Source organism: Canis aureus, chromosome 5, assembly GCF_053574225.1.
Source record: "Canis aureus isolate CA01 chromosome 5, VMU_Caureus_v.1.0, whole genome shotgun sequence".
Taxonomy (NCBI): Eukaryota; Metazoa; Chordata; class Mammalia; order Carnivora; family Canidae; genus Canis; species Canis aureus.
Window position 1 is genome coordinate 85,301,976 of NC_135615.1, and position 25,156 is coordinate 85,327,131.

Sequence of the window (25,156 nt, forward strand, 5' to 3'; positions counted from 1 at the left end):
CCCCCCCCCCCCCCCCCCGCCGTCTGCCTCCACCCCAGCTAAGGACCTCAGAGCCTGCCCTCCCCCACCAGGCAGAGTGCTCCTCTCCCCGCCCTGTCTGCCCCCCCCCCCGCCCCCCCAGCTAAGGACCTCAGAGCCTGCCCTCCCCCTCACACACCTGCCAGCTGAGTGCTCCCCCCCCCCCCGTCTGCCCCCCCGCCCAGCTAAGGACCTCAGAGCCTCCTCGTCTTCCCACCCCAAGAACGGGGGCGGTGTTCCTGGCCTTCTGGACCGGCTCCTGCGTCCATTGGCCTCCCTCGGGGCCTCCTTCACCCCCTGGGGCTTGAGCGTCCGCAGAGGCTAACGACCCGGCGGGGGAGGGGCGCCGGGGAACCACGGAGCCTGCAGGTGCACGCGGGAGCTCGCGGCGGGGGCTCGAGGCGGGGGCCCCGGGGCGCGATGGGGCGACCAGCCGAGCGCCAGGGCGAAGCGCGCGGCCTGGGGCAAGGGCTGCCCTGCGAGACGGGAGACGCTGCCGGCCGCCGGGTCCCCCTGAAACGGCCCGGAGTCCCCCGCGCCCACTCCTCCCGTGTCCCAGAGCCCGGGGGTGGGCCAGGCGTGCCCACCTGCCAGGCCTTTGCCATGCTGCTCCCATGGAGCCTGCCTTTCTACCCTCTGTCCAGATCCGTCGCTTTCCCGGTTCCAACCGAGACAGGAAAGGGCACTTGGCCCCGGGTCAGAGGACCCGTAAGGCCATCGTTCTGCTGCTTGTGCCCTAAGGCCGGTCCCTAACTCCTAGGACCCTCACTCAGCTTCTCATCTGCAGCCGCGGGGGTGGTATCGCCTCCTCTGCCGTCTCACCGGTTTGAGGCGAGCCTTTACCAAGTAACTGCCGAAGAGCCTCCTAAAAGGGAAGCATTCTGGAAGGAGGAGCAACTGTTACCTCCTGCCCGAGTCTGTGGGTCTAACGTCTCCCAGATCTCGTCTACCGCCCGCCCCTGCCGTTCCTCGGGTCTTGGTGCTCTTTTATCTCAAGTAATACTTGATGCCTTGAAGGCGAGTTGGCCTGATACTAATGCGGCTACACCAGCTCTCTTGGGTCATCATTTGCCTGTTCGGACTTATTTTTTTTTTTAAAGATTTATTTTTAGGTAAACGCCACACCCAACGCGGGGCTCGAACTCAGGTCACGGAGATCAAGCGCGGCGTGATCCACTAACTGAGCCGGTCTGGCACCCCCGCCTGCCTGACGTTCTTTCATTCTTGCATGGGCAGCCCTCCTGTGTCTGTGTATCTTAGGTGTGTCTTTTATAAACACAAGCAGGGCTGGGAGTTTCTAGGAAGTCATTTGCAAAGGTATGATCGTGACGTGTATATACAAAAACCATCTTATTTTTGTGTTTGCTAATGGTCCAACTTCATGTTTCTTTTTTTCTCCTTTCTCGACTTTTTAAGAATTAATCAAACAACCGCCACCACAACAGGGGAGTTGATCAAGGCTCTCTCTCCCCCACAGGCCCAACACTGTCCTGGAAGTTGCACATTCCACCTCTATTCTTTCAGTGGTTCTCTGAGACACTAATTTGGCAGAATCTGAAGTTAATCCAGTGTTTACCCTCCTTGCAGACAGAAAAGGACTTTATCACACTTTGTGCCTGGCCAGCTCCTCCCGCCGTGTACCAGGACTGTTTTGATCATTAAATCGTGTTTACTGTTTCCTTTGTGTATGTCAGCCCTTCCTTGTGGAAAAATGCCTTCGGAAGATTCTTCAGATGTTTCTGTATCAAAGATCTGTTGGTGACAAACTCTGTTGTCATTTCTCTGAATAGGCCTTTATTTTCCTCATTCCTGAAAGATAACTCCTAGCACACAGCTGCTTTCGCACCACTCTGAAGATACCAGTCCCCTGTCTTCTGACTCCTTTTGTTGCTGTTGAGACATCGGTTGCCCATGTAATTGTCATTTCTTTTAGGACAACATCTTTTCTACCCGGTTGCTTTTGGGATTTTTTAAATTTAATTTTTAAATTAAAAAAAATTTTTTTTTAAGTAATCTCTAGAGTCCGACACGAGGCTTAAACTCATGACCTTGAGATCAAAAGTAGCCAGTCAGCCGCCTCCGCTCTCGGGATCTTAATGTTCATGTTTGGTGTCCTGAACCACTCATTCTATGTTTGTTATAAAGCAGTGCCAGAACCCTTCCAGGTGTCCAAGATTAAGCAACTCTGAACAAAGGGCCACCAGGATGACTACCGATGTGGATTTCTTACGTGCGGGGATTGTTTGGCTTCCCAAATCTGCATTTGGTGTCTTGTCTGTTCCGGAAAATTCTCTGCCATTATTCCTTTGACTATTGCCTCTCTCCCAGGGGCTCCTTCCGAACTCCAAGAGAGTTATGTTGGATCTTGTCCTGCTATCCTTTGTTTCTTTACTAACCTCTCTTATTTGTGCTTTTTGGTATATTCTGAGCAATTTCTTTGAATATATCTTCAAGGCTACTATTCTTCTGGTGTTTCTATTCTTTGAATTAACCCATCCATTGAGTCTCTAACTGTTCTATTATTTCTGGAAATAATAGAGTCAACGGGTTATTATAGAACATTACCATGTCAACAATCCTTTTTTTTTTTTTCCTATTTATTTGTGGAAGTTCTATTTATTTCCTTTTAAATTCTACTTGGCTTCCTAATCTCCACATTGGCACATTCTGGCCCTAAAATCAAGAAGTCTCCATGTACCCCTCGGCCAAGTCTCCTGTTTGTGGGCCTGTGTCCTGAGCTATGAAACAAGGTGGATGTAGAACAGTTGTGCCCTACCTCAGAGTGGCGGCAGCGGTGGTGGTGCTGGTGTGCTCTGCCAGACCTGCTCTGTCTTATTCCTTGGCCAAGATTTCTTTTTTAATCAAGGTTTTGAAATTAAAACTTTCAAACTTCTGGGCTGTGGGAGCTTGAAGCTCCCCTTGAGTTCAAGTTTGTGAATCTGAGTGTAGATTTTTGATATGGGGGCACCTGGGTGGAGCATCTGCCTTGGGCTCAGGGCATGACCCCAGGGTCCTGGGATCGAGTCCCACGTCGGGCTCCCCGCATGGAGCCTGCTTCTCCCTCTGCCTGTGTCTCTGCCTCTCTCTGTGTGTCTCATGAATAAGTAAAATCTTAAAAAAAAAAAGATCATTGACATGGTAATGTTTTATAATAACCTGTTGACTCTGTCAACAGTCTCTACATTAATAGGTATGAACGTGAGCCCTCAACTACCCGGAGAACTGGACCCTCAGGGCTCTGCTGTTGCCAGTGAGGAAAACCTCTGTTTTATAATTTTTTCAAAACTTGTAGAAAGCACTCGATAAATTATTACGGAATTGATCATGAATGAATAAATGAGTGGATGGTCAGACAGACTGATGGGCTCAGGACATGCTACCCCCAAGGCCTGGCACTGTGGCGTGTTGAACATCTTACCCTAAGCTTTTGGGGAAAAAAAATGCCTTAAGCAGGAAAGTCACTCTGCCCCCGTCCCCTGAACCTCCCTAAAACAAGCCCTAAATCCCTACGTGAAAGGTATTCTCCGTGTGCCTGGGAGAGAGGACATCCTTATCACCAGAGACGGGGCTTCCTCTCCGAGAGATCTGCCTAAACCAACCTCGCTAGACTAACCCTGGTCTTCCTGCTGCGTCACCTTCACTACCCCAGCCCGGGCCCCACCTCTCAATTCTTCGCGTGTTCGTCGTCTCGTTGTGTGAAAGGCATGAAAACGTCCTTCTGTTGTGAAGGTTCTCATGTACGTGGGAAAGTTCGAGAAAACGCACATGCTTTTCTCCTGTTCGTGTTTGTCAGTTTAACTTTCAGACCCAGCCAGGGACCCTCGGAGGACGGAGGAAAGCTCTCTCCTCCCCTACGCTCGTCACCCCCTCCCTCTCTCAATGATTAACGGTCACAGCACAACGAGAAACGCTGATGTCACACATTTTCAGATCTCACTCGTCCCGGGGCCAGGCACTGGGACAATCCCCACTTCTCAGATGAGGAAACCGAGTCACGGTGAGGGAAGGGGCTGTCCTGTGTCTCGTACAGCCGGTCACGGGGGGCAGTGGAGATTTGACCAAAGCTTTCTGGCTCTAGGGCCGTTTTGGAGGGGGAGGCGGGGAGAGCTGGAATTTCCAGGCTGTTCTGGAGACTTGAGGCAGGATGAGCCTAAGGCGGGGGCCCCTGCGGGGACGGCTGGCTCTGGTCCAGTTCCGGCCAACAGGACAGGACAGTGACCTCTCCCGGGACCAGGGCTTATCTCCAGCTCCTTCATCTGGAAAGCTCAGCTTTGTGAAAACAAGAAACACAAGAGTTGGGAACCGGACAGGTGGCTTCAGCCCTCACCAGCAGGAGACCCGAGGCAAGAGGAGTTGGCAGCCTGCGGTCGAGAGTCCAGAGCGGCAGACGCTACAGACTAAAATGCGGAGTGCTGGCAAGAGTCTACAGGGACGCCGGGGTGCTCAGTGGTTGAGTCCCACGTCGGGCTCCCCACAGGGAGCCTGCTTCTCCCTCTGCCCGTGTCTCTCATGAATAAAGAAATATTTAAAAAAAAAAGAGTCTACAAGAGCTGGCCTTTTTGGAAGAGCTCGCTGTTGAGACGGTCGGTTGGAAGCTCCATTCCCGTCTGGCCCTTCCCTGGACCCGGCCTTCCTGCCGCCCGCCCCCAGCCGGGGGCAGCTGGAGCTCCGAGCTGCTCGGGCCCCAGGCCTTCTTCTTACACCCCGGCCACGAGTGAATCCTGCCGCTCTGCCTCCAAAACACACCCAAGGGCTGCCCTGTTGGGAAAGGCCGCCTCTTGCAAGCTGGCTGCATCCCACTCGCCGGGTGACAATGGGGCCTTGAGGCTGGAACACTTCCTTACCCAGAGATGCAGAGCCCACGCAGGCGGAGCTGACCTTGTCACCCGTGTGGGAATATCTTACTCTGTTTCAAGTCCAAGGTTTGCTCTTTTGTTCTGCTCAAGCATGCGTATCATGTGGCCCCCGGCCCACGCCACTGCTGCGCCTGTCCTCGGGGAGGGGAGCGTCCTCCCACCGGGGCCAGGGAGGGGTGAGAGTAAGGGCGCGGGGGTTGCTGCTGGCCAGGGGGGACTGACACCCCCCCCACCCTGTCCCACCGAGGCTGGTCTTCTCCTTTCGAGTAGAGCGTGGTCCGTCCAGGGCGCGCCTGCCCTGCTGCCCTCGGTGTCCCGACCTCCAGGATGCAGTGGGCAGGACTCGGATGTCCCTCCCTGGGACCGAGAACGGGTGCGTGGTGTTCTGTTCAATGTGGCCAGCAGCACCCCACTCTCCCCGCCCGCCCGAGCCAACAGGGTCCTTTCAGAGTGTAGGTCAGACCGCCAAGCCCTCCAGCGGCCCCAGCGCACTCAGAACAGGCCAAAGTCCCCACATGCCCTCCTAACCCTTTGCTACCGGGTCCCTGCTGCCCTTCTGACCTCATTCTTTCCTCCCTCCCTTGGTTCCAGCCACGCCAGCCTCCTGACTGTGCCCGGAAACAGGCTGGGCAGGCACACACATGCTCAAGTCTTCCCGCGAGCTGTTCCCCTGCCTGGAAGCTCTCAGATCAAAGGGAATCGCCTGGTACTTGGGGCTTTTTTCCCCCTGATGTTGGCAGCCCCAGCAGCTAGAGGACTCCCAGCTCCCACAGGCTCTTGGTTGCTTGTTGAACGAATGCTAGAATGTCAGTTAGGAGACCTGCTGTTTGGAGAGGGGGCACCCCACTGGGGGCCCTCGCTGTCCCTGGGCCTCGGATCAGGGCCCTGCTCTTGCAGGCCAGCCGTCCGGCTCCCGGGGCCACTTGGCCTGCGGGTTCGGGGAGCCAGTGTAGCTGGGAGGTTCAGTCGCCGTCCCCCGAAGCTGGAGCAGCCCCCGGCCAATGACCAGAAAGCCCAGCTCCCCTGCTTCGCCTTAAGCCAGACACTGCATTCAGGGTCTGCTTCTGGGGACCCCGACCTAAGACAGGGGCCCTCTCTGCACCCCTCGTAAAGATCTGGTCTGATTTGAAGATCTGGGACTATGAGGACCCAGAGTCTCTGAATATACTCTTCCCGCTGCTTGACACAGGCAGTTAGCGGCCTCCCCACTTTGTCCCCCTCACCTTGTCATTCCCCTTGAAAACCTGATACATTCACAACATACGCACAGGGGCATGTGCGGCGCAAGCCTGCCATGTGCCAGGGGCTGGTGTAAGCAAAGGACCCAGGACTTGGGGTCAGTCCCTTGCCCGGAGGCCCCACCTCCGCCCCCCAAGGCTGCCCCGACCACGAGCTTGCAGGGTCCTCCCTTCTAGCCCACACTTCTCTAGTTCACCACCCACTCGCTCATGAATGACACACGGGCTCACTTGGCGGGTTTCAAGTTCATGCTAACACGTCGCAGGGGCCACTCTGCAATCTGCTCACACGGGGGACCGACGTCGACAGAAACAGGTGTGGTTTATTCACACGCGCGGCCTGCTGAGCCACATCCACAGGGTGCACGTACCGCGGATTATCTATTCACCCCCCTGACGGTGAAGCTGCCCCAGCTCGGTGTCCCTGGGTGCCAAGTGCGGGTCCCTCCCCACAGGTCCCTTGTGGGGCTCCTGCCTCCTGACAGAGACTCCTGAGGTCTGTCCCCTGAGAGCAGGCTCCAGATTCAGCCCCGCAGCCCTGGCTCAGCAGCAGCAGGTCCTGAGCGCCCTTGGATGGATGGACACGGGGCGTGGGGGACGTGCCGGGGACAGGCGGGCCGGCCTGGGAGAGCACAGGCACTCGGGCCGGTCGACACAGGGTAGGAGCCTGGCTGTGGGACGCTCTGGGCGAGTGCTAGTCCCGTCCCCGCGACGGCCAGACACAGGGTCTGCCCAGAAGAGGTCACCTCCCACCTACGGACCCCACAGCACCCCAGGATCAAGGAGCAGCCCACCAACTGTGCCGCCATTTCGGGAGCTTTCCAAGGGCCGGGCACTGCACGCTTCCCCAGCATCACCACCCCGGCAGCATTATTAGCTCCTTTCCAGAAGACACTGAGGTCGGAGGCGTGAAGTCGCTCGAGGCACGCGGCCAGAAGCGGCAGAGAGGGATTCAAGCCGGTACCCGAGCCCTCTGACTCAGACACACGGAGGCCGCTGACACCACGCAGCGCCCTCCACTGCTGGGCCTTCGCTGGGCCAACGCGGGGCGCAGCGTGGGCCCGGCTGCCCGTGAGGCCACGTCCTCCCACAGCAGACAGGCCAGCTGAGTCCCGGTTCCCTGCGGACTCAAAGAGGAAATCGCAGGCAGGTCCAGGCACGGCCCAGCTGGGGGTTATAGGCTCAAAGTGCACGCAGCCACGTGCCCCGACGCCAACGCCGGGCTTCAGGAAGGGCCGCCCGAGGCTGTGGTGGGTCCCAGGTGCTGCCCCCAAGCCCAAGGACCCCACGTGGCAAGCCACCAGGCAGTGAGCAGCACAGGACCCCCACCGCATGCCGGGCTGCTCCGGGGCTGAGTGCGACCCACAGGCAGCTCGGAGGCCAGGAGCCACAGGTGGGGCCTGGCTCGGGCGAGGCTGGGACGGGGCTGCACGGGGCAGCTGCGGGAGGCAACGAGACCCCAGGTTCCCGGCCCCGGACCAGCGAAGGGAGAGGCGGCCGCAGGGAGCCTGGGACGGGTGAGCACTCAGGGCACCTGACGGGTTGGGGACAGGGGAACATAGTCCAAGACAGGGGCGTGGGGTCAGGAGCGTCTCTGGGATGCCACCCGCGGCGCAAGGGGGGTGATGCCGCTGGGCCATCTCCGGGCTCCACCACCCTCGCCCCTGCGCTGCGGCCAAAGCCGGCTGGCCTCAGTATCCTTGCGGGGAGTGGCCCCTGCCCTCTGAGCCTACAAAGGGGTCCGCGGGCACCTCTGGTGACTCAATCGTCTGGTAGTCACTGCGCTCCTGTGACGGCCCAAGGAAACCTGGGGGGTCACAGGGGAAAGAGAAAGACAAAGGGTGAGGACTCGGGACATTCCACTGAGCCCCAACCAAGATCCACCCCCGACCAGGAGGGCACTGAGACGCCAAGGGGGTGACAGTCCCCAGCTTTTGGCCGGTGTGCAGCTAGTCCTCCTGTAACCCTACAGAGCAGGTGTTCTTTTTATCTATCATCTATCTATTTATCTGTTTTATTTTATTTATTTTTTGAGCGGGTGCTCTTAACAGATGGGGAACCTGAGGCTCCAAGAGAGGGCCTGACTGCCCCTGAGCGCGGAGCCTGAAGCCGAGGGCATTACGCCAGGGCGGCGCGAGCCCGCAGCCAGTGCCCTGGCCACCCCGCGATGGCCTTCCCGGAGCAGCCCGCGCTCGGCGCTCTCTGCTCTGGGCCCGCAGGGTCCTCCCCGCACAGTGGACACCACGTGACTCTGCAGAAGGCCCAGAGCTGGCACTCGCAGAGCCCAGGGTGCCAGGGGGGCGGACTCCGTGTGCCCATACTCTTCGCTCCCCTCCTGCCCTGCACACCGTCCTGTGACCCAGCACAAGTCCCAGGGGCTCTGGTCGCCCACTCCCTCATCTGTCCCACGGCAAGAACATTCCTGACCGTCCCCAGCTGGGGGCCAGGCCAGGGCAATGCTGAGGCCACAGGCCGCTGCTGCCCAGATCCAGCTGCTCCCGCAGGCGGGTCGCGGGCCCATCGGCCTCTCTCCTTGGGAGGGGACAGTGGAAGGCCACCGCCTACCCTCTCCCTGCCTCTGAGAGAAGGGACGGGAGAAGCATGGGAAGGAGAAGAGGAAAATGGGCCAGGCACCACGAGGAGGAGCGTGGGGGCACAGGCGGGCCAGGGACGTGGCCGGGACGCCCCAGACAAAGCGCCCGCGGTTCCGTGCCCGCTGGCCGAGGCTCCGTGGCCCAGGCCAGCAGCTCCCGTCCCTTGGCCGCGGAGCCCGCATGTTGCTGGGGGGGGCTCTAGGCCCGGCGCCCCGCAGGAGCCTACCCCGCGGCATCCGAGCTCCGGCTGACACGGGGTCTGGGCCCGCCCCCAGCTCTGCCCGCAGCCTGTGCGCTGCGACACGGGAGCCTGCATTCCTGCTCCCCGGCATTCCGGGCCCCGCTCCCCGGCCCCACCCTCGGACCCCTCACCCCGGGGCCAGGCCCGCTCGCTGGGGCAGGGCTGCGGGTCAGGCGGGACAGAGGGGCCGGGGGCGGCGGCCTCACCCGTATACAGCAGGTGCTCACCGCCGCGCTCCCGGTACATGTGGTAGACGAAGCAGCAGGACAGGGGCTTGAGCAGCAGGCTGAGGATGGCCATGCCCGCGCCGAAGCGCTGCGTGTCCGAGAAGCCCGTCCGCTGGTAGAAGACGCTGAGGTGGACGATGTCCAGGAAGACGGTGGCCGCCAAGCCGCCCAGAAACTGCAAGACAGAGGCACGCGGGCCTGTGCCGTCCGCTGCCACACGCGCCAGCCTGGGCGCTCCGTCCGCGCTCCCGTGGCCCCGGGCTGTGCTGGACGGCAGGTCGGGCCGCGGGCAGGAGCCGCGGGTGAGACGCCCGACCGAGGGCGACAGGGTCGAGCGCAGGGTGGACCCGGGTCTGGCCTAGCCCGTCACCACTCCCGCTCTTCCCTGTCCCTGAGGCCAGGATGGGGCACAAGACTCGGTTCCAGAACCTTTGGGATAGAAGGTCCCTCGGGTTCCCCGGTCCGTCTCTGCCAGGGGGAGCTCCTTCCTCCGCAGTCACCCTGACGGGCCCTCGGGGTGCAGTGGGGCTGGGGGAGCGCCTCCGGGACAGAGTTCAGCACGGCTGCATCTGCTCTGACCTCACGACGGAGACGAGCTCCCCGTTGGTGGGGCTCCCGGCCGCACCCCTCCCTGGGGAGGCGGGTTACTGGGCACGTGCTCCAGCGCCCCCGAGGAGCGGGACGCTGGGGCCCCCTGGGGGACCCCACCCATGCTTCTGTCGGGGCAGCCACAAGGGACTCTGGGCTATCAGAGCCAGGCAGGCCGGGTGAGACACCTGGGAATCGGGGGCAGGTGGGGGCGTCAGGAAGAGACAGGATTGGGATGGGATGGGTGGGATGGGATGGGATGGGGGGCCACGGCCCCTCAGGCCGGTCACCTCCCACTTCCCCTGTCTCACCAGGCTTATGGCATCGATGGAGTCCCGCTGAGCCACGGCCCACACGCCCACGGCCAGGACGGTGAAGTTGGCCCAGGGATAGGGCCCCGAGAACGTGATGCAGCCCCTGTGGGAAGAGGTCCCGTCAGGTGCCCACCCTGCAGGTGCCCCCCTTCCCGAGGCCACTGCTCCGGGGTCCGGGCCCCTGTGAAGAGGCCGGGCGCTCGCTCTCCTCCCGCCCAGCTGGGCGCTGGAACCGGCAGCAAACCCGTCGCCCTCGCTTCCCAAAGGGACCCTGCTCTGGCCCCCTCCAGCCACACGGCCCCCCACCCGCCAGGACCCGCCACCGGGGCCTCTCCCCGCGGGCCCCGGACGCCCACTCCTGCCCACCGGCCCTTCCCTCAACAGCAGCGACTAACGTCACCGGGTGCCGCCCCTCGTCTGCTGAGTCTCCCACAGCTTCCTGCCCACGTGCCATGAAACACAGACCCGCCCCGTGGCCCGAGGAGCCCCGTGACCCGAGGGGCCCCGTGACTCGCCGCCGGCCGCCTGCGTGCGCCGCCCTGAACGCGGGGCCTGCTGTGCCGCTTGAGGTTCGGCCCCGCGTGGACGCCGCGCCCTCGCCCTGACCGCCGGGTGTGACGCGCCCCTCGACTCTTCCTCACTCGGTGCCGCCCCGTGTGGTTCCCGGGGTGTCGTCACCGACTGCCGACCGACACGTTTACCTCGGTGGTCGTCAACCCAGCGAAAATAGTAGTTAACCCAGAGCCCCCGGGGGCGCCTGGCCCCGTTTAGGCGCTTTACGTGAACTCAGGGATGCGCGTTTATGGTAACGACCCTAGAAAGCAGGGCGCGCAGTACCCTCGCTCTGAACAGGAGGAAGCCAGGGGCCTGGGCGGCTCGGCTGGGGAAGCATCTGCTTTGGGCTCAGGTCACGATCCCGGGGTCCTGGGAACGAGCCCCAGGTCAGGCTCCCTGCGGGGCACAGAGCCTGCTTCTCCCTCTCCCGCTCCCCCTGCTTGTGCTCACTCTGGGTCAAATAAATAAAATGTTTAAAAAAAAAAAATGAAGACGAGGAAGCTGGGCCACGGGGAGATGACGTGCCTCGGCCCAGGCCGCACAGCCCCCAGGTGCTGCGGCCGGGACGGGGGCTCAGGGGCCGCTGCAGAGGCGGCTCCAGCCACGCTCGCCCCGGCCCGGGCCGCCCCTTCACAGCCTCGCGGGCCCTGGAGCGGCCCTAGGGAGCCGCGCAGCAGTTCAGAGCAGAAGGCGAGCGGCGCCGCAGCCTTAGAAGTCACCGACTTCCAGGTCCTCAGGAGCGAGTGCGGCCCGACCACAACCCAAACCCCGGGAGTGTGACTGGGAAGTCCGCGTCCTGACCCTGCTTCCCGAGGTCATCCGCCGTGACCGTGTGCGACACTCGCAGCGTACTTGGGGGGCTGCCAGAGGCGCGGGAGCTCAACGGTTCCCAGCGCTGGCTGGACAGCGAGGTCGCCCCGGCAGCCCCACGGCGATCGTGGAGTCGCCCGCCACCCTCGGGCCCTCCTTGGCGGCAGGCCCCGGGGGCTGGATGGCACGACACGCCCCCCACCCCCAGCCCCATAGGGAGGGGTGTGCCGTCCTTACAGATGGAAACCGAGGCCCCAGGGGGCGGGACACTCGGTAAGGCCCTGCTCAGGCCCTGCTCAGATGCGTGTGAATCCTGAGTCGGCCGTCTCTGGGCAGGACTGCGATATGGGAAAAGGGGTCCAGCCCTGCGCCTCGGGTCGTGAGCATCTCCTTGACTCACCCACAGGTGCTCGGCCCGGTGGCTGCTCCCAGACACCCTCCGTAAGCCATCGTGCCTATTAGTGTCTGGAGCTGTGCGTTCACCGCCCGGTGACCTTACACGGGTCAGTTATGCCTCGTCTTATGGGTGAGAGAACGACGCAGGGAGTCCCAATGACTGACCCGAGGTCACAGACACTAGGAGCTCTAGGCCCAGGGAGTCCAGCTGCCCACGAGACCAGCCCCTGGCTTTAGCACCTCACGCCCTCCAGACACGAAGGCCTGGGGAGGAACCAGAGTCAGCCAAGCCCCAAAGGGCAGTGCCTGGAGGAGGGTCTGAGCCGTGCGGACTGCCCTGGGCCGGCCACCTCCCCGACGATGACGGCTTGAAGCCTCGACGGGGGGCAGGGATGGCAAAGGCCTTTGGAAGCCGCCTGCCCCTCAGACAGTCTTGGAACACGGGGGTGCTTGCTGATGACGTTCTAGACAGAGGGGCTGTTTAGTCTTAGACTGGCCAGGAGACACGCGGGTAAGACCAGGGGACGCATGGACAGGATCCCGGAGATACATGACCCAGGACCGGGCACCTGCGGAGTCACTCACCAGACGGTCAGCAGCCAGTGAACCAGCAGGATCATCTGTGGGAAGGAAGGAGAGAACTGAGTGAGACGCCCCCCGGGGCGGGGAGGCGGGGAGGCGGGGAGGGGGGCTTGTGGAGCCAGGAAACACAGGAAGCCCCTGCATAGGGCCTAACAAGCTTTGCAAACACCTGTTGAAATACAAAAACCCACCAGCCACACTGAGCGAACCAGGCTCAGGTGAAGGACGAGGAGCGAGGCCAGGCCCGGGCTGCCGCGTGCCCTGGAGCAGCAGACGCCCACAGCCCCTCCTGCTCCCAGAGGCGGGGTGGGGGGGGCTCCTCGGGGGCACCTGGCAATCGGCTCTGGCGTCAGCGGACGCCTGGACCGGGAATGGCTGGGGTGGGGGGGTGCATGGGACTCCATCCACCGAGGCTGCTTTCTTGGCACAGCAGAGCTGGGGTACGGTGGGGGGCCACCTGTGTGCAAGGAGCGGGAGAGCACCGGGGGGCCGGGGGAAGAGCCAGGGGAGGGCGGCGGGGGGCCCGGGAGGAGCAGGCCTTGGGGCCTCAGCGGAGCATGGATTTTATCTGAAGTGCATGGAGGGAAGCCACCGAGGGCTTTGTGCAAGGAAGTAACTTGCTGCGGTTTAAGGAAACAAAACACAACCCCCGACTTTTTTCTAGATTTCTGTGCTATCCCGTCCCTTTCACCGTCCCGGATGTGTTTAAAATAACAGCCCTCTTCGTGGAACTTGTCTCCACTGCTGGTGAGGGCAAGGGCCCCGCTTGGAAGTGGAGGAGGAGGTGCAGATGCCATGGGGAGGGCAGGGTGCTGCCGGCGGCGGGCGGAGCTTCAGGAGGAGGGCGCTGGGTGCCAAGGGACAAGCAGGGCCCAGCCTGGCAAAGGGGAGGGGCAAGGTGTGCAAGAGCCACAGGTGGGAGCACAGACGGGGAGGCAGGAGCCAGAGCCCGGGCAGGGGGGCAGAGAGCAGACCTGGACCAGCAGGGGCTTCCTCGGGGTCCCCGTGGTAGAAGGGGCCTTGGAGGAGTCACTCAGGGGATTGGGGGGTCGGGCTGGGGGGGATGCCGAGAGCCCAGGAGGGGGCACACAGGGCGAGGCCGTGCAGGGAACAGTCCAGGCTTCCGGACCCCGCAAAGGGCAGAAGGGCACCTGCTGGAAGGAGCCGTGGCCGTGGAGGGAAGAGCCCTGCGAGAAGAGCCCCGCTTGCTGCGCACCCAGCGGCGCCCAGCCCTCACGCGAGCCTTTGGAACAGATGCCACGATCGCTCCCTTCTATGGACGGAAAACCAGACTCAGGAAGCTGAGGCTGCCCCGGGCTCCCCGGACGGCGGGCGGTGGGCCTAGGGGTCAGCGGCGAGTGTGGCCCAGGCTCCCAGGGTCCAGGGGAGCTGCCTGAGCCGGTGGCGACCGCGCACACTCTCCGCAGGCGGGGGAGGTGGAATCGGGTCAGACGGCCGGGACGTCCCGCTGCACCCCGGGGCCAGCGCCCGCCTCTGGGGAAGCCGCTCTGTCCACCCGGGGGGCCGGGGTGGCGCTCCGGGCATGTCCTGAGGGCCGCACACCCTCCATCCTGTGCGGGGAGCGGAGGAGCCATGTGCAGGGGAGGAGGCCGCGGCCCCTGACCGCCAGGCCTCTGGGGGCCCAGTGTGCTCCTTGCATTACAAAATGGGGACACCGAGGCAGAGGAGGCTGAGGTGCCAGGGTGTCCTCCGAGAGGCTTACGAGACGTGACCAAATGGGGCTACCTGTCTCAGACATCTGGACTGTCGGCCGGCGCCCCTGGCATCTGCTTGGCACCCGCCTGGGGACCCAGCGGTGAGCGGGGCACACGTGGGGCTGGGCGGCCCTCCCAGAACCTCATGTGGCGGGAGACACCTGCTGAGCAGATCATCACCGCAGAGCGAGGGGTCCAACGAGACCGTCTTTTTTTTTTCTTTTTTGTTTTTTTTAAAGATTTTATTTATTTATCCATGACAGATACAGAGAGATGCAGAGAGAGAGGCAGAGACCCAGGCAGAGGAGAAGCAGGCTCCGTGCAGGGAGCCTGACGTGGGACTCGATCCCGGGACCCCAGGATCACACCCTGGGCTGAAGGCGGCGCTAAGCCACCAGCGGCTGCCCCAATGAGCAATGAGACCGTCTTTCCGAGGGAGATTCTAGTAAAGGAAGAGGAGCCTCCTGTACAAGGGGGGTGCGGGGGGGTTACGAGGCCGGTGAGCGAGGCGGGCGTCAAGAAGAGACTTCGCGGGGCACCTGGGGGCTCAGCTGATTAAGGGGTCGGGTCACAATCCCAGGGTCCGGCCGGAGCCCGTGTCAGCTCCCAGGTCACTGGGGCGTCTGTGCCTCCCTCTCCCTCTGCCTGTGCTCTCTCCCTCTCCATCAAATAAACAAAATCTTAAAAAAAAAAAAAAAAAAAAAAAGAGAGCATTTTAAGCAGAAGGGGCAGCACCTGCAAGGGCTCTGTGGCAGAAGGCAGCACGGAACATTCTGGAAACTGGAAAGACGCCAAGGTGGCCGGACAGGAGACCGTGGAGGGCACACAGGAAGCGGGGGTGGGGGAGCTGGGGCTTGTGGGAAGACTTCTGATCTTTATCTCAAGAGCCAACCACTGCCCCCCCAGTCTTGACAGGAAACCCTGCCCACAGGGGAGCCTGCCTCAAGGCCACAGCACGTGACCGGCCGCAGTGGTTCTGGCGTCCGCCTTTCCCACTAAGGCGGACCCAGGGAAGGAAGCACAGGGCAGGGGCTCCTATCACCACCTTCCACCTAAGACTCAACACCTGAGCCTCCCCCCTTGTTGGCCTTTATTCCAGAACCGTCTCCATCTCCAGGCGCTCTGGTTCCCACCTCCAGACCGCGCACACGGCGGGGCTCCAGCACGGGGCGCTTCTGGGCCCCGCGGCGCCTGCGTGACGAAGGGAGGGTGAAGGGCTGAGACCCGGGGGCAATCGCGGTGTCACCTGCGAGACAAAGACTTTGCCAAGAGCTAGAAAGACCTGGAATACGCAGTGGGCCCCTGCCCGAAGCCCAAACCTCTGCCGTCTGTCTTGGGAAGAGAGCGACCCGGAACTGGGCCGCGGGGTGCCCTCCACGTGACATCACTTTCATTTTATAGTTAAGAAACTTGGCAGCTTTGGATCGTGTCTCAGCCCTCGGGAGGAGAAAGCCCCAGAACGCTACGTCTCCTCTCCCCAGGTGTCCCCATCTTTGTAGAGGAGGGAGGGCACAGCCACGCAGGCCTGCAGAGGCCCGACGTCTGGGAGAGCTCCCAGCAGAAACCGAGCCACGTGGGTCGGCCCCTCCCGACCCACGAGGGCCCCCCGACTTGTCTCAGCACAAAGAGCCGCGTGCTGGCTGCTCTAGAGGTTTCTGGTAACCGGGGGGGGGGACACCAGGGATCCCCAGGTACCGCCTGAGACCGGGGGAGGGAGGCACTGGGCTCTGACAACGCGCCTGGGCAAGAGCAGAGCCGGGGGCTCAGGACTCTTCACACAGTGCTCGGCCTGGGGGCTGCCCGGCTGTTCCCCAGGAGACTGGGGGCGGGGGGAGCCAGGGCAGCCGGGGTCGTGGGGTGCTGCCCTGGACGCCTGGGGTCCGGTCCGGGGCCGCAGCCCTGGGTGTCTGTGCACTGGGTTCGTTCTCTGTGCAACAGAGGCCACCCTGTCCTCCCCATGTCCCAGTGCGGTGCCTCCTGTGCACAGACACGGTCCCGCAGGCACTGCGTGTCCACGCACTGACCATGGGTCCCCACGTGGCTCAGGCTTCCTGCACCACCCTAACGACACAGCTCCCGCCCCCGACCAGGACCGCTGCCTCTGCACTGCCCCGACCGAACATGCATGTGTGTGCGTGCATGTGCGTGTGTGTGTGTGTGCGCGCGCACCGACGCTCTTAACCCCGAGGCGGCGGGACATCCCGCGGCCCACACGGCGACACTCAGATACACGGCGCTCGGTGCAGGCGTCTGAACGGCTCTCGGGTCTAATAAAACGCAACGCCACCCCCCTCGTGGACCGCGGATTGTCCTCTTGTCACCCCAGGACGGAGCGTTTATTCTGACCCTCTTCTTACGGGGAGGAAATGGACACTCCGGAGGGTAAGAGGCCCCGCGAGTCACACAGCTAGGGAGCCGCAGGCGTGCGCTGCGCCGCAGGGCCTGGAAGAGCAAGGGAAGGGCGGCGCAAGCAGGAGGCTGAGCCAGAAGGGCAGGCCAAGGGCAGGCCAAGGGCAGGCCGGGGCCCGAGGGCAGGACCCAGCCCCGCGCTTGCCACACAGGGCCCAGGGCTGAACGGCGCGGGACGGGCCCACCTCCTAGGCAATCCGTTTGCATTAGTCCTGCGTAAAGGTCCAGCGGCCCGCGGACGGGGTGGCAGCCCCCAGGGTGGCCGGGCTGAGAGGCCCACGGCAGCACCCTCCCGCGGCGGCAGAGTCAGGCGGGGCTTCCCAGCCTGGCTCCGGGGGGCAGGAGCCGGCACCCCGGGCAACTCGCCGGGCCCTCGAACTGCTGTTTGCTCTTCCATAAAGTAGGGCCCATCGTGCCCGTGTCGTGGGGTTGTTCTGTGGAGCCTGGGGCCCAGGGCGGTGGAGGGGGGCGTCAAACACAGGACACAGAGGGCACCTGGGGGGCTCAGCGGTGCAGCGTCTGCCTTCGGGCCCAGGGCGTGACCCTGGAGTCCCAGGATCGAGTCCCACATCGGGCTCCCTGCAGGTGGTCTGCTTCTCCCTCTGCCTCCTCTGCCTCTGCCTCTCTCTCTCTGTGTCTCTCATAAACAAATAGATAAAATCTTTAAAAAAACAAAAAACAAAAAACCACACAATAATAGCCTGCCAGGTGGTCAGCCCCGTGCATGGCCCTGCTCGCTACTACCATCAGGAAGTCGGCTCCCGAAGTCCTTAAGCGCGCACACTACCCTCCTGGACCCTCCTCCCACCCGCCTTTTCTGGAAAGATCTCCCAGACCGAAGCCTATTCCTTTCTAAGCCTGTTACAATGTCACGTCTCCGGCTCAGGACCTGCCTCACGGATGGGACTCGGTTAGGGACGGCCCTTTGTGTGAAGGGCCTGGGGCAGCTGTTGCTTTCGCCGGCACCACACCGGCCACTCTGGCTGGGCTGGGCACGACAGGCATTCAACCAGTTGCCGGAGAACGTAAGAAAGGAGGGGGTGCAGGCCCACAGGGGCGCATTTCCCCAGCCCCCGAGGGGACCTGACTTCAGAACATCCCACTGAAGTGCCTACAGAAAGGAGTCATCAGCCACCCCCCGCCCCCCCAGGATGCCCAGATTTAACGACACAAATACAGGACACTCAGTTTCGAATGTTGGTTAATAAACCCTCTGTTAGGGTGTCCCAGACCCTGCCTCGGATACACTTATGGCCAGGAAAGGACATGGCCTTGAAGTCTGACCCCAGTGGGCTCGAAGCCTGACTCTGCCACTTAATCCCTGTGAGACCCTGGCAGGTTACTCATCTGACCCGAGCTGAAGTTTGCTCACCTGTCAGGAAGGTGACAGTGTCAGCTTTCTCGGGAGGCGGCTGTGACCAAGTGAACAACCTGGCGAGCCACAGACGCTCCAGGAACGAGTTTCTGCAACTCTGTGCCTCAGCGGGTGCTCCCCTGGCAACGGCTTTAGGCGAATCTCACATCGGAGAAAAGGTAGCAGCGGGCGCGGACTCCTCACTGCCTGACGCCCGCTGCCCCCACGGAGGTGAATATTGATTCCCCCGCCCCTCGGTTGCCCTCGGGGAACCTCACCGGCTGGAGGCTTCTGATTAGAGAAAAATCTGCCCCTGGGGAGTCGTAACACAGATGCCCCCCCAGTAACCCAAGCACGGATCTCGTGTCCTTTCCTGGTCCCCCATATCTCCCTTTCCATGCTGGACACCACGGGGGCTAAATGCTTTGTCACTGGTGAGTAAGAGGGCGTCCCTGGGTACAGCGTCAGAGGGGGCGGCCCGACACCCCGAATGGCAGGTCTGGGCCAAGCTCCCCACCTTCCTGGGTGGCCAATGCTGCCCGGGAGCTGCCCGGGAGCGGAGCCCATGGGGCCAGGGCGGCGACAGAAAGAAGAAGCCGCTGGCATCTGGAGGGGCGGAGGACAGGCCACAGGAAATGAAGACACCCCAGGAAGCCTCGCAGCGTCTTCCTAGTGGCCCAGAGTTGAGGTTTTCTGCTTTTAAGTAACTTCTATCCGTTGTTCCGGTTCTTAGGAAATAAGGGCGCTGGAGCTACAGGCTTGGAAACGACGTGTCGGGAACTGCGGGTTTTGTTAACCCGCTGACGCCCACAGGGACGAGGCGGGGCGGCTCCGGGCCTGCGGGCCGCGGGCGGGGTCGGGCGGGGTCCCCGAGCGCAGGTGTCCGCCCGGCCCGCGGGGGCTCTCGGCGCCCCTCCCGGCCTCCTGCAGGGGGCTCGGGGCGTGCAGGCCCAGGCGGGGTCGGCGGGGTCACCGGGGAAGGGCAACGCGCCGCCCGCCCGCCCCCCGCGGGCCCCTCCCCGGAGCCCTCGGCCGCGGCGGCCGCCTCCCCCTCGCAGCCGGGCCCTACCCCGCTCGCCGTCCCCCGCCCAGCAGCCCTCGTGCCACCGCTCTGGGCCCGCAGCCTCACCCGCCGGGGACAGCGGCGCCCGCCCCGACCCCGCGCCACGCGGCCCCGCCCGCCGCCACCTTGAGGTTCACCGACGGCAGCTCCATCCCGACGCGGCCCAGGGCACCTGCGCGGCCGCCGCGGCCGCTCCGGGGCTCCGACTCCCGCGACTAACTTGGCGGCCCCGCCCCTACGCCCGGCTCACCCCTCCCGCCCCTCCTGCCCCGCTCACCCCTCCCGCCCCTCCTGCCCCGCTCGCCCCGCCCCTACGCCCCGCTCGCCCGGCCCCTCCGCCGTCCGCCCCGCCCCTCCTGCCCCGCTCGCCCCTCCCCCCCGCCCCGCTCACCCCACCCGCCCCTCCTGCCCCGCTCGCCCCGCCCCTCCGCCCCGCCCGCCCCGCCCCTCCTGCCCGCGGAGCCCATGGGGCCAGGGGCGGCGACAGAAAGAAGAAGCCGCTGGCATCTGGAGGGGCGGAGGACAGGCCACAGGAATGAAGACACCCCAGGAAGCCTCGCAGCGTCTTCCTAGTGGCCCAGAGTTGAGGTTTTCTGCTTTTAAGTAACTTCGATCCGTTGTTCCGGTTCTTAGGAAATAAGGGCGCTGGAGCTACAGGCTTGGAAACGACGTGTCGGGAACTGCGGGTTTTGTTAACCCGCTGACGCCGACAGGGACGAGGCGGGGCGGCTCCGGGCCTGCGGGCCGCGGGCGGGGTCGGGCGGGGTCAGCCGGGGTCCCCGAGCGCAGGTGTCCGCCCGGCCCGCGGGGGCTCTCGGCGCCCCTCCCGGCCTCCTGCAGGGGGCTCGGGGCGTGCAGGCCCAGGCGGGGTCGGCGGGGTCACCGGGGAAGGGCAACGCGCCGCCCGCCCGCCCCCCGCGGGCCCCTCCCCGGAGCCCTCGGCCGCGGCGGCCGCCTCCCCCTCGCAGCCGGGCCCTGCCCCGCTCGCCGTCCCCCGCCCAGCAGCCCTCGTGCCACCGCTCTGGGCCCGCAGCCTCACCCGCCGGGGACAGCGGCGCCCGCCCCGACCCCGCGCCACGCGGCCCCGCCCGCCGCCACCTTGAGGTTCACCGACGGCAGCTCCATCCCGACGCGGCCCAGGGCACCTGCGCGGCCGCCGCGGCCGCTCCCGGGCTCCGACTCCCGCGACTAACTTGGCGGCCCCGCCCCTCCTGCCCCGCTCGCCCGGCCCCTCCGCCGTCCGCCCGGCCCCTCCTGCCCCGCTCGCCCCGCCCCTACACCCCGCTCGCCCCTCCCCCCCGCGCCGCTCACCCCTCCCGTCCCTCCTGCCCCGCTCGCCCCGCCCCTACGCCCCGCTCGCCCGGCCCCTCCGCCGTCCGCCCCGCCCCTCCAGCCCGCGCCGCTCACCCCTCCCTCCTGCCCCGCTCGCTACGCCCCTCCGCCCCGCTCGCCCGGCCCCTCCTGCCCCGCTCACCCCTCCCGCCCCTCCTACCCCGCTCACCCCGCCCCTCCGCCCTCCGCCCCGCCCCTCCTGCCTCGCTCGCCCCTCCCGCCCTCCTGCCCCGCCCGCCCCGCCCCTCCTGCCTCGCTCACCCCTCCCGCCCTCCTGCCCCGCTCGCCCCGCCCCTCCTGCCCCGCTCACCCCGCCCCTCCGCCCTCCGCCCCGCCTCTCCTGCCTCGCTCGCCCCTCCCGCCCTCCTGCCCCGCTCGCCCCGCCCCTCCGCCCCGCCCCTCCGCCCCGCCCCCACCACGTGAGGTGCGTCACGTGGCCCAGCCCCCGGTCGCTAGGCGACGGCGTCGCGCCCTCCGGGTTCCCGCTCCGCCGCCTCCCGCGCAGGCCCGCAGAGGGCGCGTGGTCTTGCCCGGGGCGCGCCCCAGCAGGTGCACGGACGGCCGCCCTGCAGCCCAGACCGGGGGACCGTCCAGGGGCGGCGCTGATGCCTCCTCCCGAGGGCGCCCCCGCCTCCCCGCCCTCTCACCCCTCCCCATCCCAGCCTCACCCGTAACCTGCCCCTCCGAGCCGTGCGGGGTTAGACGGACTCCTCCGTTGGTGACGACGGAAGCCTCTGGCCTGGCTGGACCTGGTTCAAGACGGTTGGCGCAGGGGCATCGCCGTTAGGGGGACAGGGAGGGAGCCCGCCCCCCGGGGCTCCAGGCCGCCTTGGGAACTACCAAGAGCAGCGGTCAAGGGCGGGGAGAGTCTCCCTACACCGAGCAACAGGATTCCAGCACCGAGACACCAAAGACGGGGGTGGGGACGGTGCCCCGGGGGCAAAGCCGGGGATCCCCACTCAACTGAGTGCGATTCTTGCTAAAGCTGGATCCTGCGGCGCCCGCAAGGACAGGGGGACACAGGCCAGGCCTGGTCGGGAGGAGGGCTCGGAGGAGCCTAGCTAGAATAAGGTCGAGGAGAGCGTCTTTGCCGCGCACAAGGTCATTACCATACACTGGGGGGAGTCCCCTCAAGTCTCCTACCAAAAGCTGCAGGAAAACGTAGCTGGAAAACAGCAGAACATCTGTAGGACGCACCTGTCTCCAGAAGGGGGAGAGAACAGAAAGATTTTACCTAAACGCTGTCTGCCCCTTGTAAGTGGGAAGAATTGCGGAAAGGAAGGGCGGGAACCGGCACCTCTCTTAGCGATTACCCTCTCCCCACCCCAAATAGGAGCATTGATTCCCACTCCCTCCCCTCACCCCTCCCCAGCCCACCCTTCACCGTAACCGGAGAACATTTTCATTTGGAGAACACCCGCTTTCCTGAGCATCACTTGGGGTAGGGGTCCCCCCTCAGGGTGGGTCTGAGTGCTTGCTCCTGTTTCTAGGAGGGAGAAACCAGGTGGGAGGCTGCGAAACAGCCTGGGACTGGCCGTGGGGAGTGGGAGGGTCCGGAGAGCCTATCAAGACACACAGACTCTCTCCGGACACAAAGAAAGGGGGACTTTTTGCAGGGCCTCAGGGCTCACGGGCCTGCTTCGATGCTCCAGCCCAGGGGACAGAGCACCGCAGCACCTGCCACTGTGATCGAGAGCTGGGAAATGGCCACACACCGAGTTTGGTTTTTCCAGAGTCAGCACACAGGGGAACAGGTGTCTGTGTCCTGGCTTTGCCACTTACTGCTTGAACTTGGGCAAGTTGCTTTGCCTCCCTGTGCTTTCGTTTTTTCACAGTAAGATGAGGATAATAATGGTCACCTCCCTCACAGGGCTGTTAGGATTTGCTGATACAGAAAAAGCATTTAGAACAGCGCCTCGCAGGTAGTAAGCACTAAATGGTGGTGGTGTGCTTTTTTTTTTATGATTTTACTTATTCATCAGAAACAGAGAGAGAGAGAGGCAGAGACACAGGCAGAGGGAGAAGCAGGATCCATGCAGGGAGCCCGACGTGGGACTCGATCCTGAGTCTCCAGGATCACGCCCTGGGCTGCAGGCGGTGCTAAACCGCTGAGCCATGGGGCCGCCTGCAGAAGGTGTTGTTAATGATTGGTTATGTGGTATCTTAGAAGAGAGTAATTCCCAAATAAATGGTGGATATTATAACATTATATTATTTATTATTCTCTTTGTTAAAAAAGTTTTTATTATTTTTAGAAGGATTTTATTTATTTGACAGAACAAGTACAAGCAGGGGGGGCAGCAGAAGGAGAGGGAGAAGCAGGCTCCCCACTGAGCCGAGATCCCCTCCGCCCCCGACATGGGGCTCCATCCCGGGACCCTGGCATCATGACCTGAGCCGAAGGCAGATGCTTCGCCCACTGAGCCACCAAGGTGTCCCTATCAGTCCTCTTCTAGGAGCTAGTCCCCTTGCACCGCAGGTCCTCGCCGCGTTTCCTCCAAGCCTCTGGATGTGTAACGAGACCGCCGTCGCCTCAGAAGGAGCACAGTGCACCCCGAACAAGTCCCGGGAGTACGGGCGACATTAAGTACTTCATCGGTGGGAGGCAGTGTGAGACCCGCTCCGTCACAGTGACCCCGCGGTGTAGGTGTCATCCCCGCCCTTCGGTCCAGCAGGGCCACTGAGGTGAGGACGCGACAGGGTTTCCCGAGGCCCCGGTTGGTGGGCGCCTGGCCTGGGTCCCGGAGCGCTGGCTCCTGCCCTACGTTCGGCCCCTCAGGCTAGAGCCTCTGTGTCCCGGAGACAGCGCCCAGGCTGGGCTGCAAAGGCTGGGGCGAGCGGGCAGCGGAGGGCACCAGGCGGGGGCCATGCAGTGTCCCCGCGGCTCCTGCGGTCACCCTGTGTCCATCCTGGGCTGGCGGCCTGGGCGAGGGCCCGGCCTGGTGGCTGGACTTAGCGGGTCGCTCTGGGGCAACAGAGGAACGTGCCGGCTCTCCCAGGAGCCCGAGTTTCCGCCCCCAGCCGCTCCTGATCCCCCGCAGAGCGGATCCCCGAGGCTTTGGGGTCGTGGCCTTGGCGAGCAGGCCGGGGGAACCGGGGCTCGTTTCCGCGCCCGCACCGGTCCTGTGTGCCGCGGCCAGGCCTTGCCTCTGCGCCTTCGACCCAGAAAGACGTGCAGGATGGATGCTTTCATCCGCTCACCCGCCCGGGCCGGTCACCCAACACCTATTTGGGAAAATATCCAGGAGTAGAAGGACCGGGTCACGTGGCCGGTGTCGAGTCACCTTTTTAAGAAATTGCCAGACCGCTGTCCCAGACGCCGGGGCACCCTATCCTATTTTCTTTGTAGCACTTATCGACGTCTGAAGGTGTGGGCCTCTCGGGCTACCTGCGGGCTGTTTCTTATCTGCCGCCCCCCCCCCCCGTGTGCCACAGGGGGTCTCGCTCGGGGTGCTCGGCCACCACCTGGCGCGCAGCAGGCCCTAGGGGTGAACCGACCCACACACCAGCCGACACGTGCGTGTGCACCGCTTCCTCCCATCACAGGACCTGGACGACCTGCCACCCACCCCTCGGCCTGTGCTCAGGGTCCCGCTGGGAGTCAGGCTCTGCTGGGGGCGGCGGGGGGGGGTGGGCGGCTGGGGCGGTGGCCCTGCCTTTAGAAAGGCTCTCGGCTCTCTTTTCACATCTCACGTGGCGGGGCGGCCACTCCTGCTGTGTCACCGGAGAGGCTGTTGCCACTCGGATGACTTGGCCAAGGTCCCAGAGGGCAAAGCCTGCCGGGGGCCAGGTAAGGAAAACGTGCCTTTGCCCTGTCTGCCCACGGACGCCGGGCACTTGGTGTCAGGCCCAAGCCCTTCCGCGGTCCCGGAGGTGAAGGGGGCGTGTGGAGCCGAGAACTCCCGCCGCAGCGACAAGTGCGTCCCGGAGAGCCACGGCGGCCGGTGGTAACGACTGGCTCTTAGCTTCCCTGCAGTTCTCTTGCGACGCGGGTACCCCAGGAGGTCACTCCCCGTGATGCAGGAAACAAAGACCGGAAAAATTAAATTTCGTTCCTACCTACAGCCCACGGACAAGTCCCGGACACGGGCAGACTGACCTTCCTCCGGGGACTCAGCTGCCTCACTGTCAACACTTTGCTGAGGGCACCGGGTGAGCTTAGCCCGACCCCCAGGAGCCTGAGAGTCTAACATGTAGAGACTCCTTTGGAGGGGCCGCCGGGGGGCTCAGCGGGTGAGCATCTGCCTTCAGCTCGGGGCGTGGGACCCCGGGGTCCCGGGATCGAGTCCCGCATGGGGCTCCCTGCATGGAGCCTGCTTCTCCCTCTGCCTGTGTCTCTGCCTCTGTCTTTTTCATGAATAAATAAAATCCTTAAAAAAATTCCTTTGGTAATTTTTTAATTAAATCCTGCTGAATTTAATCCTGCTGATTAATAAATCAGCTGATTTATTAATAAATCCTGCTGAATGGAGGCACAGGGGCGACCCCTCTGATGGACAGAAGACCCCATCCTCCTTTTCCTATTAGAGACCTCTGCATTCTGGCCCACCCCCACCCCCCGCTGCCACTTTGCATCTGTCACTTAATCTCTCACCTAATCCCTCCAAATTTTTCTCTGCATCCTGACAATGAGGACAGTGATAATCAGTCCCGGGCACCGAATATGAAAAGGTTTCTGAAGCTCCTTCCCACTAAGGTCCTTTGGTTCTCAAGGCGCGGGAGGCCCACAGCTGTGATGCCGCCCAGCCACTCCCTTTCCGGAGCCGGCAAATCAAACTGGGAAGGAAAAGAGCCAAGAGCGTCACTGAAACACCGTCGTCGGAGTCACACGTGCCTGTCAGAAAGCAGGACCCTCCGCAAGATC

The 25,156-nt window shown here is 63.5% G+C and overlaps 2 protein-coding genes and 1 long non-coding RNA gene across 7 annotated transcripts in view; 1 reads left to right on the forward strand and 2 right to left on the reverse strand.

Annotated features, from left to right (window-relative positions):
- The window catches only part of C5H1orf167 (chromosome 5 C1orf167 homolog), a 31,138-nt gene extending 24,877 nt beyond the window's left edge, over positions 1 to 6,261 (reverse strand). Inside the window, exon 1 of the mRNA XM_077899617.1 lies at positions 606 to 6,261. Coding sequence (XP_077755743.1) covers positions 606 to 623 — 18 coding nt within the window. The 5' untranslated portion in view covers positions 624 to 6,261. The remainder of the gene's footprint in view (positions 1 to 605) is intronic.
- Positions 6,262 to 6,415: 154 nt separating this feature from the next.
- On the reverse strand, positions 6,416 to 20,156 carry AGTRAP (angiotensin II receptor associated protein). 5 transcript variants are annotated; one of them, XM_077899639.1, is made up of 5 exons: positions 20,059 to 20,156; positions 12,423 to 12,457; positions 10,074 to 10,179; positions 9,154 to 9,349; positions 6,416 to 7,919 (listed from the first exon to the last, which is right to left on the reverse strand). In XM_077899639.1, exons 1-5 carry the CDS (start codon positions 20,083 to 20,085, stop codon positions 7,804 to 7,806), a joined length of 480 nt encoding a protein of 159 aa, XP_077755765.1. In that variant the 5' UTR covers positions 20,086 to 20,156; the 3' UTR covers positions 6,416 to 7,803. The 5 variants fall into 5 exon arrangements, with proteins under 5 accessions (XP_077755765.1, XP_077755767.1, XP_077755764.1 ...); XM_077899641.1 differs by lacking the exon at positions 20,059 to 20,156 and adding an exon at positions 19,086 to 19,216 and having other exon boundaries at positions 9,175 to 9,349; XM_077899638.1 differs by lacking the exon at positions 20,059 to 20,156 and adding an exon at positions 19,086 to 19,209.
- A 671-nt stretch (positions 20,157 to 20,827) lies between these two features.
- LOC144314946 (uncharacterized) lies at positions 20,828 to 24,652 on the forward strand. Its single transcript, XR_013380785.1, has 3 exons — positions 20,828 to 21,546; positions 21,665 to 21,733; positions 22,570 to 24,652. It is a non-coding gene; the product is annotated as an uncharacterized LOC144314946 (long non-coding RNA).
- Positions 24,653 to 25,156: the final 504 nt, after the last annotated feature.